Raw genomic sequence first — 19,200 nt, 5'->3', positions numbered from 1 at the left:
AGCAAGCAATTAGTAATATTATGAGTTACTACTAATAATGACAATAAAAAAACGCCGTGGCTAAGATACGGTACCGTATCCTAACTTCCGTTTTCTAAAGGTACGGTGAAATTGCATTACGTCATAGTCAGCCAATGGGGTGCTGGTACCTGTGTGACGTCATTGTATAAGGACTTGGGATTTTTTTTTCATATCGCGAAAACAGTGATAAATCGGCGGCTTGACATTTTCTTTATTATGCTTCATTTATCGCTATTATCCCCGTCGTGTGACTAAACTAAATGTAGCCTAGGCCTATGTCTGTTATTATTGATAGGCTAAAATATGTTGATTTTAATTCTAGAATACAGAAATTTACCGTTTCAAAAGAGGCCTACTACGTACTATAACCATGCTATAGCCTCGGTATATGAGTTTGTTTGTTTCTGTGACCAAGACCTGGGGCTAGGCCTATTGTCTAAATCATAGTATTTGAGGGCCCCTTTATTGTCCGCATTTGCTTTTTGTTTATGGTCACCATCTGTAAACAAATTTTATTGAAAAATATAGGCCTAAATAGGCAATTTGGAATAAAAATAAAACCCTCATAGGCCTATGGACGAATGAACTAGACGCAACACAATTTCCAACATTGAATTATAATTCCTTTACTTCTAATTTGGCTATCAACATATTTCTACTGTAGTGTAGTGTTTAATGTTGTATAATGAAATAATATTTGAGATTGAGTGCATGATTTAAACGCTTTATGTAACGTCCACCAACCACATGATCTTGCTCTATTACTACAGCATCGACGATTCTGGATTCAACATTACTAGGTCTAGCCCCGAGGCCGAGTCACAGAATCATAAGCGCACACATCCATGCAGCCTGGCACCGCCGATAGGCATTCTCTCTACAGACGCGATGTGAAAAAAATCCAAAGTCCTTACACGATGAAGTCACACACGTACCAGCACCCCATTGGCTGATTATGACGTACTGCAATTTTACCGTATTTTTAGTAAACGGAAGTTAGGATACGGTACCGTATCTTTAGCCACAGCGATAAAAAAAACAGGCTTAATTTATAATATTAAAATAACAAATAAAACCACGTAGTTTTCAATATAATGACTAATCACTGCCTTTTTTTTAAATGATATACATTATGACTCATTTTGCGCACCATATATTTGTAAGACCCAACCATATTTGGCGGCAAAAAACAGTCCTACTGCCCGGACCGATTTTATCTAGACCGGACCAGTTTTGGCGGCAAAAATAGCTAGGCCTACGCCTAAGTAAGCTAACAGTGAATTTCGGCTGCCGATTATTCGGCCGAATTGTGCAAAAATCACTATTTTCAGCATATTTTTTACAAGTTTTCTCCACCAATAAGTAATAATTCGTGGGATTTACCTGGTTCAAACGGTAAAATGTGTATAACCAAACCTCAGAGGTTAACTTCACAAGACAAACATTATACAAAAGATGATCTACATAAACTAAACAAGTCTTTTTGAGGGAGTTTGTTTTCCTTAGAAAAACCCTGGCATGTGACAGAAGTGGTAGCCAAGCATCATAGCCACAACTCCACTCCACACTCTCTGTATAAATGAAAGCTTCATATTTCATAAATCACATCACTGAAATATGTGTTATCTCGTCGGAAAACCAATTTTTAATCACAATTTTGCTACCTTTTACAATGTAGCCACCAATAATTTGTAGGGTCCATGCACTTTAAACCATTGTAGTTTGAAAACTACTGTTGGGATTTCACTGGTTTAAGCGGAATTAGATTTCTAAATATATTCATGTAAATGATATAAAACCTATTTCTATTGGTTGAGAAATGACTTTGGAAAAAACCTTGTTTCATTTCTTGTGCATCTCATTTTATCCCAAACGTATTGGTACAGTATACCGGTATCTGTTTGACAGTGAGGATACGTATTCATTTCTTATGCATCCCATTTCATCCCAAACGTATTGGTACAGTATACCAGTATCTATTTGACAGTGAGGGTACGTATCAAGAAAAACAGCAAACATTAATTTGATAGGCGCGGCACAGAGAATGTCCTTGTTATTGATATATAATGAAAATACTGGTAACAGTAAATAATTTATAAAACATCTAAACTAATTTCCGACATTTAAATAACACAATTTGCAAAATAAAACGGAAAAACCACTTTATTTTCAAAAAACACACATACAGTACTTCTTGGCACCTGAATTGAGAACAAAAATTTATTAGGTTTAATATACATTCTTACATATAAACAGAGAGTGGAAAGTTCAAATGGCTTAATATTTTTCGTAAAATATAAAAATATTGTAATGTTAAATTATTAAAATGTTAATACACATGCCGTGTTATACATATTCTACAATATTTATAATTCTGGCAGCTGAAATGAACAGTACATATTTTATCCTTTTTTTCCGTTTCATGAATTTTGCCGTTCCATAACCAGGTAGGCCTAGTTGTTAGAAGAATAACTAGCCTACATAACGTACCTAGGCAAGCTAGGCTATTCTTACTAGGTAGGAAGGTAGCCTACTCTCGAGAGTCTATACTGTAGGTAGTATGGATGCTAATCAAAGTCCATAGTCAAAATGTGGCGTCTAGTAAAATACCTGCATGTAAATCAATCATATCGGCGATGAGATCATTTTTTATTTGAGTGCTTTTTTATTTCTTCATTTTGAAAAGCGTTGATAATGATAGTCATAACCTGTCGAAGTTTTTGGTATTGCTGCCACCTAGCTGGGCCTAGGTGCTTGCTAGGCCTAGGATTGTTTGGTCGTTTGTTGATATAATTAACACTACAGTAGGTGCGTTTATAAAATCCATATAAATAATAATATTTAAATAATATAATTATTAAAAACTGTTTTACTGTTTTAATCAAAGTGAATCAAATGTACTGTAGGCTTTGGCTATATAGGCCTACCTTTTATTTGATTCAAATAACAGGAATCTATTTAGAATATGTTATATAAAACAAATAATGTAGGCCTATATGTTTTATATTCGTGTAATGGTACAAATAATGGCATTTGGTGAATGATGAAAGGTTATATTTCAACTCGCCTCGCGCCTCATTGAAATATAACCTTTCATCATTCACCTCATGCCATTATTTGTACCATTACACTCATAAACATTCATTATTTATATATTATAAGACCTAAATAAATTCCTGTCATTTGATTGGAGGAATGTGGGTCACATGGCATGCAATAGTACACACTATTAAACAATTGTGTACGAAAAAAAAAATCTGTTCGCGTTTGGAAAATATTTTTTTATACTATTGCAATACAACAGTGCCACCTATTTTGTACCTTTGTCACATATTATGTTATTGTTATTTTTGGAGAGATATATAATGTAATAATTTACATTTAAATTAACTTTAGATCGTTTTTAGGATTTTCATTAATTAATGGGAAAATCTCTACAAGATGTGGAATTGTTGGAAAAAACATAATTAGCCTGAATGATTTCCAGCTGCCTGTTAAAGTTTCATATTGCTGTCTTTCAGCCTAGGCCTGTTAGTATTAGGCTAGGCCTAGGCGTTTTAGCCTTGCTAGGCCTAGGATTGTTTGATCGTTTGTTGACATATTTAACACTAACAGTAGGTGCATTTATAAAATCCATATATATAATAATACTATCTAATATAATTATTAAAAACCAAATGTTACTGTTTTAATCAATGTGAATCAAATGTAGGCCTTGGCTTGGCCTACTTTTTATTTGATTCAAATGACAGGAATCTATTTAGATGTTTATATAAACCAAATAATAAATGTTTTATATTCGTGTAATGATACAAATAATGGCAATTGGTGAATGATGAAAGGTTGATAGGTTATATTAACTCGGCTGTCACCTCGTTGATATAACCTTTCATCATTCACCTCATGCCATTATTTGTACCATTACACTCATAAACATTCATTATTTGTAAAGTATAATATACGGTCAATAAATGCAAATGATCAATATAAGTAGCCTATAACTCATCGTCTTGTTTGTTTTAACTAATCTATATGGTAGGCCTAAGATCTACATATTATTTTTATACATTATTATTATAGTATCGTAAAACTACAGTACTAAAGCAAAAATGAGCTGGTATCGACTTGTACTTTAGGCGTCATAGAAAGTTCATAATTGTGGTTTAAAAATACGTAATAGGCAGGCTCTGGTAACTAATTTTAAAATCATATTAAATTAACATTTTCAAAACTTTAAATCAGTGGTAATCTTTTTAGAAACTTTCAAAACAAGGAACTCATTTTTTTTAATGATTTTCAAAAAGGACATAACTACATTGAAACCTGTCAAATAAAAATCAAAACCGCTATGATTAAAACAGCGTACTACTAGCGGCGCTTCATAAAGGTTTAAATACCAGACCGAAATAAAACCGTTCATATGAGGTAGCCTTTTCAATTCAATTCAAAGAACATTTATTAACGTCCAATAAACAAAAAAACAACATGACAAGATATAATAAAGAAAATGGATGAAGGCAGATCCCAGAAAGATGTGAATCTTGTGATGGGATTGCCTTTACAAATTAATTATGATAAAAATAAATACAAATAAAGTTAATAAATTAATTTAAAAATAATGAATTAAAAAAATGAATATAATACCAGCAGATAAAAGTTTTAAAAAATAAAGTAAAAATGATGAAAAAGTTACCGGACTTAGAACGAAAAAGATGACAAAATGAATAATTGAATAGCAAGTCAAGAGATCAATACATACATTTTCAACTTCAAAAAAACTATTTAATGCAATAAAATTGTATGCTTGCGATAATCAAATGTTTCGGATTTTTGTTTTTTGTCATTTTTCAAAAATAAAAAATTCTTTCAAAACACAAGCGGCACAAAAATTAGGGAAAGGAGGCAACGCTTTATAAGATATAATAAAGAAAATGGATGAAGGCAGATCCCAGAAAGATGTGAATCTTGTGATGGGATTGCCTTTACAAATTAATTATGATAAAAATAAATACAAATAAAGTTAATAAATTAATTTAAAAATAATGAATTAAAAAAATGAATATAATACCAGCAGATAAAAGTTTTAAAAAATAAAGTAAAAATGATGAAAAAGTTACCGGACTTAGAACGAAAAAGATGACAAAATGAATAATTGAATAGCAAGTCAAGAGATCAATACATACATTTTCAACTTCAAAAAAACTATTTAATGCAATAAAATTGTATGCTTGCGATAATCAAATGTTTCGGATTTTTGTTTTTTGTCATTTTTCAAAAATAAAAAATTCTTTCAAAACACAAGCGGCACAACAATTAGGGAAAGGAGGCAACGCTTTAACAGATATACTTTTTTGGCCTTATTTTTTTATTTTTATAACCAAAAACAACAGCAGCAACAAAGTCGCCATGTTTTCTGAAATGAAGAAATAGGTCTAGGAGAGTTTTGTCCACCATTATATTATTACAATTTAAAATCAAGAATTGTGTTGATTACAGTAAAATATTTGTTTTTTCTCAGAGACTTGGTAAATATACTTGAGTAAGAATGGTTTATGAAAAGATGCTAGAAACCAACAAAGATGTAGACAACTCATTAACAATTGACAGCAAACAGAAGAATGGTTTAAAGGTTGATAGTGATACTGAGGTGGATGGGGAAGGTTATCTAGAGGAGGAAGGTGAAGGAGGAGATAGTGGTGGAGATGACGAAACTACAAACCGTGAGAGACCCACATCATCACCAGCAAAAAAGAAAAAGAGGAAAAAAAAAAAGTAATCTTTTTAAACCACACATAACTATGTAGACTATGTTTTTTAGCAGGCGATTATTCGTACTGTATGATTTATAATTTGTACAGTAGGCCTATGTGTGTTTCTGTAGAAATTGTGGCATTTGCGTAGATGACTCACATGGGTAGCTAAGCATTACCTTCATTTCTAGTTTCTACCAAAGTATAACAGCGATAGGAAGTTCCATTTTCAGACTATATACAGTACAGTATACACTGCCATGCCACACAAAGTGCAAATGTTTCAGAAGGTCTGAATAAAATGTGTCAAACATTGTTTTTTAGGTTTTTTTTGTATCTCAAACAAAGAGATTAATAATTCACTGATAATATTTGCTGCTAATAACCAAGTATCGACCCTTTTTTAAAACTAGCAGTAACCCGTGCTCCACACGGTCTTTGTCGGCTTTAATGTATGGTTATACTAATTCGCATGGGAAGAGTAAGTATCATATAAGCGCACTCTTCCCTCATAAAAAGCCATGGATTTTGTTATACACCAAGTATTCCTTGACTTAAGTAACTATGAGCTACAAAATGAAAGCAATACAATATAATGTGTGAATAAGATGATGCGCGCAATAACATAATGAAAGTATAAAATGGCAAACTATATTATTTTGGTTGTTTTTCGTGGTGTATTATTTATTTGATACATTGAAATGAAATTAAAAAGGGAACAAAAATCAAACGGAATTCACATTAATCTAGGATGCGCCTCAGAAAGTGCACGAGATTAAACATTTTAATTATTGAAATAAATCAACACAAAAAAGAGTCGAAATTTGATGATGCACTTGAACACAAACTTTTTGGGTGTTTTTTCGTTAATAATGTCCATTTGGTTTTTTGTTTTTCTTTTTTTTTGTTCATTTACATTTTTTTTAATTTTCATAGTTTATTATATTTTGCTTTTGTGTGTGTGTGTGTGTGTGAGGTTTCGTATCCCTTTTGCTAGTTTTGTATTGAGATTATTAGATTGAGGTCTAGTTTTGATTTTTAGCGGATTCAAACTCGAACATACTAAACATTGATATCAATGGTCACGGCGATTTACTCATTGAGCCATACCGTGATTTACAAAAATCATTCTGTTCAGATAAAAGGTGTAATTAACTTCAACGACGCGATCATTCGATACGGTTGACTTGTTTTGGCGGCCCGGCATGGTATTTGTAGATCTGGCCATGGCGGTACACAAAGAGGAGATTGCGTAGTTTATACAGTGACGTAACACGGTCTCTGAGACGTCAAATTACTGCTATTTTTTGCCTTTTGTTTATCCTTAAAATTCAGGAAAGTGACATAGTCTATTGTGTATCAGTAAACATCAGTGTGCCAAATGTGAGCACGTACCATTCAGTGGTTTTGGAGGAGATACGTAAAATAAAAAAATTTGGTAGCATTAATATATAGATGGTACTTTCATTGTTTTTGTGTCGTCAAATAATAAATGATATAAAAACTCATTCATAGTAATAATACATTATTTTTAGAACCCAGAAAATATATCAAGTTATCTACTCACAGTATTGGCAAAAATTCACAACTTCACAAATGATATAACAATTAACATGTCTTGCTTGAACAACTAAAAATACTTCTGCCAAAACAACACTCATGTTGCCTATTCAATATAATGCTTTACCTGATATGTAAATACATATGAATACAAGTGAACAATTGCAATGCGACATATTATGCGCCACCAATAGGAAACTTTCCGATCCATCATGTCCAGTAAATGTATGTATGTATTTTTTTTTTTTTTCAGGTTTATGGGAATTTGTTTAGCTAACTGCAAGTATGACAGCGGTGAGTGTTAATAACTTAACATTTTAGTTATACCAAACATACAAAGTAATAAATAAACATATTGTACCATATGAATATTTTTTATTTTTCTCTATTGATAAAAAACAATTTACAGCGAAACTGTTCGCTTGGCATTTATAGAAAATGATTATTATTACCTCCGCCAAGGAGGTTATATTTTCACCCATGTATGTTTGGGTGTTTGTGTGTGTGTGTCTGTGAACAGCCTCAGAGACCACAGTTTTTATCCTATTCTCACCAAACTTAGCCACAATGACTCATCATAATTGTGGTTAAATTTTGAAGGGTCAGGGTCAAATAATAAGGTCCACAAAAAACAAAAAAAAATAATAAAAAAAAAAAAAACCCCCCAGCGGGACTTGAGCCAGCGATCTCAACTGTGAGGTGCTGGATACGTAACCATTACACCAAACGCTCATCCTCAACTTTGTAGTGTGCAGTTAGCCTATTTACACTTGGAACTAAAAAAAAATTTTTTTTAATATATATATTTTCTGGGGACATTTTATGTAGGGGAATTTTACAGTAGGCGGAGGTTTGTACTCTCGGAGTGACCTCTAGTTATTTATATTATTATAATAATAATATTATTATAATAATGATATTATTATTATTTAACATTAAAAAAATATTATTCCCTTTTTTTATTTATTTATTGCCTAATTCACTTTCATTGTACTTTGACACTTCAATCTAATACACCCCATTTACACCGCTGAGCACCTGATTCAGTAAACAGATTCAGCAACACAGGTTGCATGTATTTACACTGCCAAATGCCAACCTATGTAAATGTTGTTGATTAATTGAAATATCGCCCTTTCACGCATAAAAAAGCAAAAGTTTTGTTTAATGGCAATAAAAAAAGCTACATTTTGTCTAAGTCTGAAAAATATATCTTGAAATAAAAAAGAATGACACATTTACCATATGTTTTTTATTATTTCATATACTAAGAATACAAAATCAGTATTTCGCTCATTGCATGTGAGCTATGCACCACAGACAGCCACTAATTGGCCTTAGTGCCCTAGAATTTTCACCACAATAAAAACTACCGAATGGCGAAAATATAAATATAAATTTTCAACAATGAATTTGAGGCAGACATTTCACCTGCAAACTAGCTACACTAATAAATAAAGAAAAAAACTAGACTAGGCCTGGGCCTATACGTTCAGTTGAAAAAAAAGAAATGCTGATAGGATCGTACCATATTTCGTTCTTATTACAAAAATAACGCTCTTAGACTTCCGCTCGAGCTGCAAGACGTACTGTGTATGAAAAAAGGGCAAAAAGAAATGACATGTTTTCGCGCTTGACTTATCGAATATCGCTGGACTCCCACTCATAATTGACCATGTGTAATTCGCTCTCGACTACACAGTACAGTATCGGCCGTTTCCACAGCTCAGCACTATTTTCAGTAAAACTCACTTTTTTTTTGCGCTCCCTAGTTTATCAGCCGTTTCACAGCCCTGTCTTGGCATCTATTATTATTATTGTTGTCATTGTCGTATCTCGTTTTTGGTACATTATCATGAAATAGTGCGTTATATGTTGTTTTCGGTATACTGGCTGTTTGATGGGAGTACGACTTCGTCGGCCGTTCTCGCAACATTGTTTACAAAATAGAAATACCCTCGATTCCTGCTCGAGCTTGAAAACGTAGCCTACTGTGTATAATATCACGTGTATTTCACTCTCAACCAGTATCGTGCATTGCCACTGCCACTTATATGGGAGCAGGGGAATCACCCGAAGTTACAAGAAATCGCGTTTCAGTTATAAATTGCATTTTTCCGTAATTCTACACTATTATATACTAGGCCTATAGGCTTGACCTATTTTAAAATAATGACCTTGGTGCCTTTCAAGGTGGCCTTGCTGCCCTTTAAATTAAGGAACAACCGGAGGCCAACTTGCTGTGCCCCTAAAATTCGAGGCCTATTCCATCAATATTGAAGTACCCGAGGGAACTTTATATAGTGTATATTTAAGGAAAATGAACATAAACATAATAAACATAAACGTAAATTGCATTTTTGTGTTATATAATGTTAGTTCGTCGTATGGCTCGTAAATTTGGAATGAAAGAGGTTGGAGAAGATGATGATTGGACACTCTATTGGACGGATTATTCTGTTGCATTAGAAAGAGTTATGGAGATGAAAAAGTATCAGGTAATTTAAAAAAGAATATATATCAAGTTATTTGATTTTAATCACCAAAATTTAAGTAAATAAGTAAATTCGTTATTAAACACAAGAGGATTTGAACATTTAAAATGTGTAGTGTTAATATAAAATCCTGTACAATATGCTTGTCTAGGATTGTAAATGAAAAATGACCTAATAAACACATTATCATGTGAAGAGGTCACTTAACTTAAATGTCATGCGACATCTTTTTTATTTCATTATGCGCATCCTTACTGCATATTGATTTTTAAATTTACAACCTGGTTTTTTATCAAATCATTTAAAAACAAAATGCCTAATAGACGGTTCCAAATAAGCAAAACTATTATTACATTTTAACTTTTTTTTTCCTAGAAAATTAATCATTTCCCAGGAATGAGTGAAATTTGTCGAAAGGATCTGCTAGCACGTAATTTGACACGTTTACAGAAGTTGTTTCCGAAAGAATTTGCAATTTTTCCAAGGACTTGGGTGCTTCCTGCAGAGTAAGTTGAATTTAGTTACCTTGCTGAAAAAAATAAAGGAATATTTTGGTATAATAATATTTCTTAATTCATTATTATTGTACACTGATTAAGCAAGGAATTAGTTGAGTTAATAGGAATCATCATAATAAATCTTACACTTTTAGAACATTTTTTCTTTTGCTTCCATAGTTATGGTGATTTTTTAGCATTTTGTCGTACAAAGAAAAACAAAACATACATCTGCAAGCCAGAAAGTGGTTGTCAGGGTAAAGGAATATTTATAACCAAAAATATTAAAGACATCAAACCAGGGGAACATCAAGTCTGTCAACAATATGTGTCTAAGGTAAATGTGCTTATTGCCACCCTTCCTGTAAATGCTGTGGAAAGATGATTGATTAATATGATCATTGTATTTGTTCCAACATATTATACATCTTGAATCCAATGTTTTACTAATGTTTATGTTTTCCTTTTATTAGCCGTTTCTCATAGATGGATTTAAATTTGATCTACGAATTTATGTGTTAGTTACATCTTGTGATCCATTAAGAATATACGTTTACAAAGATGGCCTGGCACGATTTGCTACTATAAAGTATATTGAACCAACTAGTAACAATACAGTAAGTGTTTAAGTACAAAATCTGGCATTAGCTAACCAATGAAATTGGGTTTGATACTCGTATGATTTAGGCCTTGGCCTAGCCTCTCGTTATTTGTGCAATAGAATTAATTTAATTCAAATGTTCTATTTTCACCTCATTACAATTGCACTAGACATATTTATTATTTATAGAATATTGAGTTGAATATAGTACTGTAGTCTTGAATAAACATGGATAATAAATAAATATGCATTGTTTTATACCATTATAATTATTATACTGTACGTTTTTTAGGATGAACAGTGTATGCACCTTACAAACTATGCAATAAACAAGCATAGCTCAGATTTTATTCGTGATGATGACTGTGGAAGCAAAAGGTAATACTCTCTACTAAAACAATTAATTTTCATTGTTTTATACAATAATTGAGTCACATACACTGTGTTATTCTAGTCCTAGATAGTAGACCTAGTATAAGTAAGTAAGCCTAGCTGAATAGTGAGTACAGTAAAAATGATCATTTATTTATTTATCTTATGTTATTGATATACTGTATGTAATGTTTTTAAAAAAGGGATTTATGCAATATAATTATTGTGAAAGCATAGGCCGTGATTTGTTTAAAAAAAATTTATCCTTTTTCGGAAATGTTCTGGCCCTGTGCAAGTCAGGTTTTTATAAATTAGCCTTATTGTATCATTATCTTAGTAGTAATACCCCCAGTCTTTCTGCAAATAAACCAAACCAAATATTAAACATTATCAAAGATACTATAGAAAGTTTTAATAAACAGGCTATGAATTTATTATTATTTTATGAATTGCAAAATCGACAACGGCTAAATAGTTTGTAGGCTGGATCGTCCAGCTGCACATATTTTTAATTTGAATCTTAATTTCTCTTCAGGAAAATAACAACAGTGGATCGTTGGTTTGAAAAGAATGGTTATGATATCAAGAAAATCTGGGCTGATATGGAAGATGTTATCATTAAGACTTTAATCTCGGCTCATCCGATTTTAAAGCATAACTATCGTACATGCTTCCCAAACCATGTAAAGGGCAGTGGATGTTTTGAAATTCTAGGATTTGATCTGATGCTAGATAGAAAGTTGAAGCCATGGGTGTTAGAGGTATGGACAGTTTTGCCTTAATATGAGGTTAATATCCTTGCTTTACCATTAAAAAAATATGTTAATTCTTATCCATACCAGTTATACAAACACACATAAGCTATTTGATTTAATTTTCCTTATTTTATTTTATTTTCAGAGCTAAAATGACATCTTTATGGACTATCTTTTAACAAAAAAATGTCTTGTTAGTTATTCTATGCAATAGTAACATTCTTATTGTTAGATAAAATGGAGATAGATGGTTTCAAGTTTCACTTTTAAATCCTGTTAAATTGTTAATTTCCAGGTAAATCATTCACCCAGCTTCCATACAGATGCAAAACTTGACAAAGAAGTTAAAGAAGGATTTCTTTATGATGCCCTTTGTATTATGAACTTGTCACCATTTGATCGAAAAAAATGTATTGAAGAAGAGAAAAAGAAAATCAAAGAAAGATTGATGAATCGATCAAAACCGAAGGAATCAAGGTATTATAGATATACTATAGAGACCAACATTTTCATGGCCCCACGATTTTACTTCTGTTTTGCGACCTTTTAGTTTTCACGGTTCCATTTTATTGACAATTTTGGCCTTATTATGCTTAATTCTTAAATTTTTATTTGACTTTACCTTAATTATACGCATTTACTCATATCAACGGCTTTGTCCAGGTATGAAATGAGTGATTTCATCAAATACTAACTAGGCCACTGTTTATTGAATTTATTTGATGCTCAACATTAAAATTACATACAGACAAAAGACAAAATAACGAGCATCAGGAACACCCATTAGGCCGGATAAAACCAGCCTATTTCCAAATTGCACATAATAAACAATAAAAAATACAACATTTATAAAAAAACATAAATATAAATACTGAGGACTAGTGCTGTTCCGCCGTACCACGTCGAGAATGTTAAAGAGTTGTTATCCAATCGAGTTTGAACAATACCAGAAAAGCCCCAGTGGTCTAATGGTTAGGACATCTGCATATCAAGCAGGCGGTCCGAGCTCGAGTCTCGGTTGGGGCGACTTTTTCTCATTCTCACAGAATTCCTCATCTTTATCGTATAAAATGAATTAATTAAATTTCAGTATATCACCAGGCGGTTTAGAATTACTGTTCTTTGCCTGATTTGTTTATATATATAAAAGTATCTCTTCGGAGATCCTGCCTCGTGAATAAAAATACTGAAAAATGAGGGCGTATCAATTTGATCTCTGTTGCGCGTGCTTACAACTGAGGACTAGTGCTGTTCCGCCGTACCACGCCGAGAATGTTAAAGAGTCGCTATCCAATCGAGTTCGAACAATACCATGAAAGCTCCAGTGGTCTAATGGTTAGGACATCTGCATATCAAGCAGGCGGTCCGAGTTTGAGTCTCGGTTGGGGCGACTTTTTCTCATTCTCACAGATTTCCTCATCTTTATCGTATAAAATGAATTAATTAAATTTCAGTATATCACCAGGCGGTTTAGAATTACTGTTCTTTGCCTGATTTGTTTATAGTATCTCTTCGGAGATCCCGCCTCGTGAATAAAAATACTGAAAAATGAGGGCGTATCAATTTGATCTCTGTTGCGCGTGCGTACAACTGAGGACTAGTGCTGTTCCGCCGTACCACGCCGAGAATGTTAAAGAGTCGCTATCCAATCGAGTTCGAACAATACCATGAAAGCCCCAGTGGTCTAATGGTTAGGACATCTGCATATCAAGCAGGCGGTCCGAGTTCGAGTCTTGGTTGGGGCGACTTTTTCTCATTCTCACAGATTTCCTCATCTTTATCGTATAAAGTGAATTAATTAAATTTCAGTATATCACCAGGCGGTTTAGAATTACTGTTCTTTGCCTGATTTGTTTATATGTATATATATATAAATCCAAAGGCAAATTACTGAAAAAAATGACAATGCTGTGGGTAACAGTGGCTGGATCTCAATGGAGATACAAAAATAAAAAGCGAAAAGCTAAGTCAAAACGATAAAGTAAACAACCAGAAAAGTTAGCAGAGCTTTCGGGCAACACTAGCCCTTCATCAGTGCAAGTGAAGGAATTTGGATAACGTCATAGTATAAAGCTGGCAAGTGGCATTTATATATATATATATATATATATATATATAAATCCAAATTACTGAAAAAATGACAATGCTGTGGGTATCAGTGGCTGGATCTCAATGGAGATACAAAAAAAAAGCGAAAAGCTAAATCAAAAACGATATATATATATATATACATAAAAAGTAAAGCTAACTAAAACAGAAAAATATAAAGAGAAAAGAAAAAAGTAATGAGTGGATTGTACGTTGTCAAGACTATTATAGTAATCATGATTATTATAAATATTAAATATTGCGTTCAAAATGTTTTTGAAAGAAATATGTTTGAAATTAATTTTAAGTTTGTTGGAAGAGCGATCCAATTCCTATTGTTTTCAATTACTAACTGAAAATCTTCTCCATACAGTTGCAAAAATTCCTTCACATTAAACTTTTATTTTGCAAATTCAATGCACATAAAAATAACATGAAGTATCAAAATAGTAAAAAAAGAACTATAATTTAATTCGTCACAATTATAGGTGATCATTTTACTGAAATAAATTTTTTTTGACATGCACGTACGTTAACATACGATTAGAAAATGTTGATGTATGCCACCCTATTATACGCTTATACTAGTGCTGAGTTGTGCCTATTATATGCCATATACAATATGTACAGTATAATGTATATACATTGTAATTGATTGAATTGAAATAAATATTTATACTGGGTAACCTCTTCAGTCAAAGACTGTTCTCCCAGAGGGCCCAGTTGGTGATCAGTGGCTGTGATGTACTAATACACCGGGGTAACCCCCTACTCGTCTCGAAAGATGTACTAGGTCCTTTAAAGTGCACACGAGCTAGTTGTGTACACTAGACCTACGGTTTATAGTCCTTATGCGAGAAGACTCGTTCTACCACCAGAACCATGGAGTGAGTGAGCCTCGAACCCCTGCCGATGTTATGGCTACGTAATTAAGGTTCCACTGTCTTAACCGCTCGGCCACTCACTGGGTCCCGTAATTTCACCTATGCTACACTGTATATGGATATACAGTATACTGTACTGTTATTATATGACACATAATAGGTACAACTCAACACTATAAGTGTATTTGCATCATGTAATAGGCGTACATCAACTTTTTACGATCGTATGTTAACATACATGCATGTTTAAAAAAATTTAATTTCATTAAAATTATAAAAATGATCACCAATAATTCGTCAAAGTGACGAATTAAATTCTAGTTCAATTTAACATTGTTAATTTCACAACCATATCTAGAGATAGAAAGGTTAACAGTCAGGTTATCAATATACACATTATACATTAATGGCGAGAGAACCCCTCTCTGCCAAACACCATTGCTAACAGAAAGTCAATTACCGCACTTAACAGAAAATCTTTGATTGAAATACCAACAAACAAGCACACGAACAATATCGACATGCAACTTACATGAGATAAGTTTACGAAATAATCTGTACTGATAAACACGATCAAAGGTATTAGAGGCGTAAAAAAACAGGCAAAAACAGGGCTTCCATTACGGTTATAATTTGTTTCACAATAAAATACACATATCTGTAGAATGATCAGACTTAAATGCAAATTGACAATCATCTGTAACCAATAAGTCATTGCATAAATTAACTAAAATACATTCAAAAACCTTAGACGAAATACAAAGCAATAGTACGATAATTATTTTTAGACTTAAAATATCATCAGTCTTATTTTTTTTAATAATCATAATAGTAGGGAAAATAGTCATAATACACACAATGCAAATGATTATCTTTACCTAAATGTACAAACAATTTTATCAAGAACTCTATTAAATACCAAGGAGCTAAATTATGGAATTCATTCCATGTAGATATTAAAAATGCATCTACAACTTCTAAATTTAAATTAGTATACAAGAACTATTTACCTTCAAGATATGATGAACGTTAAATATATATATTTTATAAGACCATTCAAGATCTGATAATATGGTTTAAATAGAAATTATAGCTTTATTTTCTTTTATTTACTGTATGTATATTTTTTTTTTCGTTTTCGTATTTAATGTTATATCTTGTTTCTGACTTATATGACTCTCTCCCCCCCCCCCCTCCCACATAAATACTTCATTGCAGCGTTTATTATCCTGTATGTATTTTATTATATTGTGGAAATAAATTAAAATTGAAAATTTAAAACTTTTTTTTTTCTTGCAATAAAAACAAGTTCTTACAAATTTACTACTACTGTACAATACTATTAACTGTAGTTTTCTGACTTTGGAGCGATTTGGTATTCACCACCTTGTGCGTGAGCACATAATTGTCGGCAACAGAAGCCGCTTTCATTAAATTATCAACTTTCTGCTACAACAATAATAATATAACAAAACAAGTTGTAGTTGTCGTCCATCTTTATTCATCTCCCTTCTTTCTCTCTAGCGGGCTCACTTCCGTGCACTTAGCTAGATGAAATTTAAGATAATTGACCGACAAAATAGTTAAGGAACTTTAGAATAAATAAAGATTTTGACAAAATGCGTTATTATGCATATAACCAAATAAAAGTTTGACATCTTTGTCATGTCCATTGGATTAAACTAGACTAGGCCTATTTTACTTGTGAAAAAAAGTCATGCGCACCCCTAGCCTAGTCAGGCCTGACTATGCTAGCCCTTCTCAATCAATACTATATTAAATTTTATAATTACTTGGGATACAAATCCGACTATTCAGAAATATAAAACAAATGTCAAAATTTGATTCTGAATCCCTTTCAAGTTACTTTACTTTCATTAACATTTTTGACATTTTCAGGTGCAAATCAATTGATTAACAACATTTATTTATTAGGAAACATCTTTGCCCCAATTAGGATGTCCGAGGTTATTTGAATATTTATTATTATTATATTAAAAAGACTGCCTTTTTTCGTGTTTTTTTCATACAAAACTTTATCGGTTGTTTAAGGTATAAGTGTGCTACTCAACTCAATAGAACAAATAGATGAAAAACTGCTAAAGCTTTTTTTTTATTTTTTTTATTTTGAAGGCGTGAAGAGATGGAAGAATGCCAAGCATCAGCAAATGAAGCTCAGATGAAGTATGAAGCTGAACATAGTGGGGATTTTAGACGTATCTATCCCATTGAGGGTCATAAGAAGTATGAACAATTTTTTCAGCATAGTGGTTCTTTATTCCAGCAAACAGCAGCATCAAAGGCTAGAGGAGAATGTGCACGGTAAATAGATTGTTGATTTACTTGATTTTTTATTTTTAATGCTTCCCTGGCATATTACCTATTTTAATTCAAGACTATTACCCCTGTTACAATTGCGAACATGATCCAGAATTGTGTAACCCATGTCATATCCAAGATGCAGAAATGTGAGCCAGTAACAAATAATTTATAACTTTATTATTCAGACAACAAAGGGAAGAAATTAGAGCAAAACAGGAAAAATTAGAATGTATGCTGAAGAAAAATCGACCAGCTAGTAAAGAAAAGGAAATGCTCCGACCTGAAAGTCCTGGCAGTGAAAAAACTAAGCGCAGGACTTTAATGAGATGTTCAGTTCCAAGGGTTGCTAGGAGACCATATAGATTACCAATGGATGTAAGGATAAGTATTCTTTTGTGCACCCTATTTTATTACCTATTGTGGCTAAGTCAAATTCCTGAAAAAATGACATTGCTGTGGGTATCAGTGGCTTGATCTCAATGGAGATAAAAATAAAATAAACAAAACGATAAAGTAAAACAGTCGGAAATTAATGTTTTGGTTACGCTAGTGAGCCATGCTGCCTGAATGGATTGGAATAACGTGTCTTTCTCTTCTGTGCTTGACATTAAAACTGCCCTTAAGATGTAACCTATAATTTATTACACTTATATTAATTATTATAACTAGAGGGTGAGCTCGCTTCGCTCGCTCCCCCTCTAGGAAGTGTAGACGATGGTTCTCGGAATGTTAATGTTCCCCTTTATACGTTTTCTGTAGGTTACCATTATTGAAAATGTTTGACATTCGTAAAACTAAACTACTTTGTTTCACAGTGTTTTAGATGATTAATAACATTTTACAGTATAGTTTTTATTGTTTGGTAGGGCCCTTTGGGGAGGCGGAGTTCATTTGAGGGAGGTGCTTATTCGAGGGATATGTTAAATTTTTTAGTTTTAATAATAATGAAATCCTCTAATAGATATGAAAAGTGGTAAAAAAGAATAACAAATGCTTGGTAAATTGTAGATAACAGTGCGGTGAATTCTACTACAAATACTATAATTGTGTTATTATAAATGTGGATGGACGTTTATTAGATAGTTGGGTTGGGGGGGGGGGGTGGGGGATTATTATTCAAAGTGATGTTTTATTGGAGAGGCGTTTATTCAAATAAATACCATCCTAATAATTATTAATACATTATTTAATTTAATCATCTTTTGAAACTAACTGCCGTGACAGAGTGGGCCCAAGAAAGAAGACATTCGGCTTGCAACATGGGCAGACATCTTGGTCCTAACGGGACACAGATAGCCTACAGTTATTCCTGTCAGCTAATACTCAATCAACTATCGGGATTTCACTTGATTTTAAACAAAATGTCTTATCATCAAATCTCCCTATGTAATTTTATAATACTATTTCCCAAAATATATTCCGATTCTTTATGGCGTATATTTAATTTGATCTTTATTAATTTTCAGTATAATTTTTATTTTTTAACTACTGTACCTTCACACACGCGCTGTCCGTTCCTAAAATAAACTGAAATGGCTATGCAGTCCAGTCCTACTATCGGTTTTTTTCTTCCTTCTTCCAAAGGGACACTGTATTGATTGATGGAAAGTGCCTAAAGTTACCTTTAGGGTCAAATCTATTATTTTAACTGCTCCCTTGTGACATGTTTTGAGACTTTAGAATATCATATAATTCATAGTCATACACGCTCGTTCAGGTTCGTGACCAAAGAGGTCGTTTATTCAGTTCCGTGTCAAAGGTCATATGTCATTACAATATTATAATCAAGTGTAAATACTTGTCATTCTCCCTTGTTAATTAAAAGTTATCTTCTGAATAAATTTGCACAAGTTAT

At 32.6% G+C, this 19,200-nt stretch overlaps 1 protein-coding gene across 5 annotated transcripts in view; it reads left to right on the top strand.

Moving 5' to 3' along the window:
• The window catches only part of LOC140051895 (tubulin polyglutamylase ttll6-like), a 37,563-nt gene that overhangs the window by 1,188 nt on the left and 17,175 nt on the right, over positions 1 to 19,200 (top strand). For all 5 annotated transcript variants that reach the window (XM_072097240.1, XM_072097239.1, XM_072097238.1 and 2 more), the window contains exons 2-12: positions 5,540 to 5,793; positions 7,585 to 7,625; positions 9,711 to 9,829; positions 10,202 to 10,332; positions 10,504 to 10,660; positions 10,797 to 10,940; positions 11,217 to 11,302; positions 11,832 to 12,057; positions 12,347 to 12,528; positions 17,157 to 17,345; positions 17,531 to 17,720. In XM_072097240.1, coding sequence (XP_071953341.1) covers positions 5,567 to 5,793; positions 7,585 to 7,625; positions 9,711 to 9,829; positions 10,202 to 10,332; positions 10,504 to 10,660; positions 10,797 to 10,940; positions 11,217 to 11,302; positions 11,832 to 12,057; positions 12,347 to 12,528; positions 17,157 to 17,345; positions 17,531 to 17,720 — 1,692 coding nt within the window. In that variant the 5' untranslated portion in view covers positions 5,540 to 5,566. The remainder of the gene's footprint in view (positions 1 to 5,539; positions 5,794 to 7,584; positions 7,626 to 9,710; positions 9,830 to 10,201; positions 10,333 to 10,503; positions 10,661 to 10,796; positions 10,941 to 11,216; positions 11,303 to 11,831; positions 12,058 to 12,346; positions 12,529 to 17,156; positions 17,346 to 17,530; positions 17,721 to 19,200) is intronic.

This window comes from Antedon mediterranea, chromosome 6 (assembly GCF_964355755.1).
Source record: "Antedon mediterranea chromosome 6, ecAntMedi1.1, whole genome shotgun sequence".
NCBI classification, from domain to species: Eukaryota; Metazoa; Echinodermata; class Crinoidea; order Comatulida; family Antedonidae; genus Antedon; species Antedon mediterranea.
This window is presented reverse-complemented; position numbering and strand designations above follow the sequence as displayed.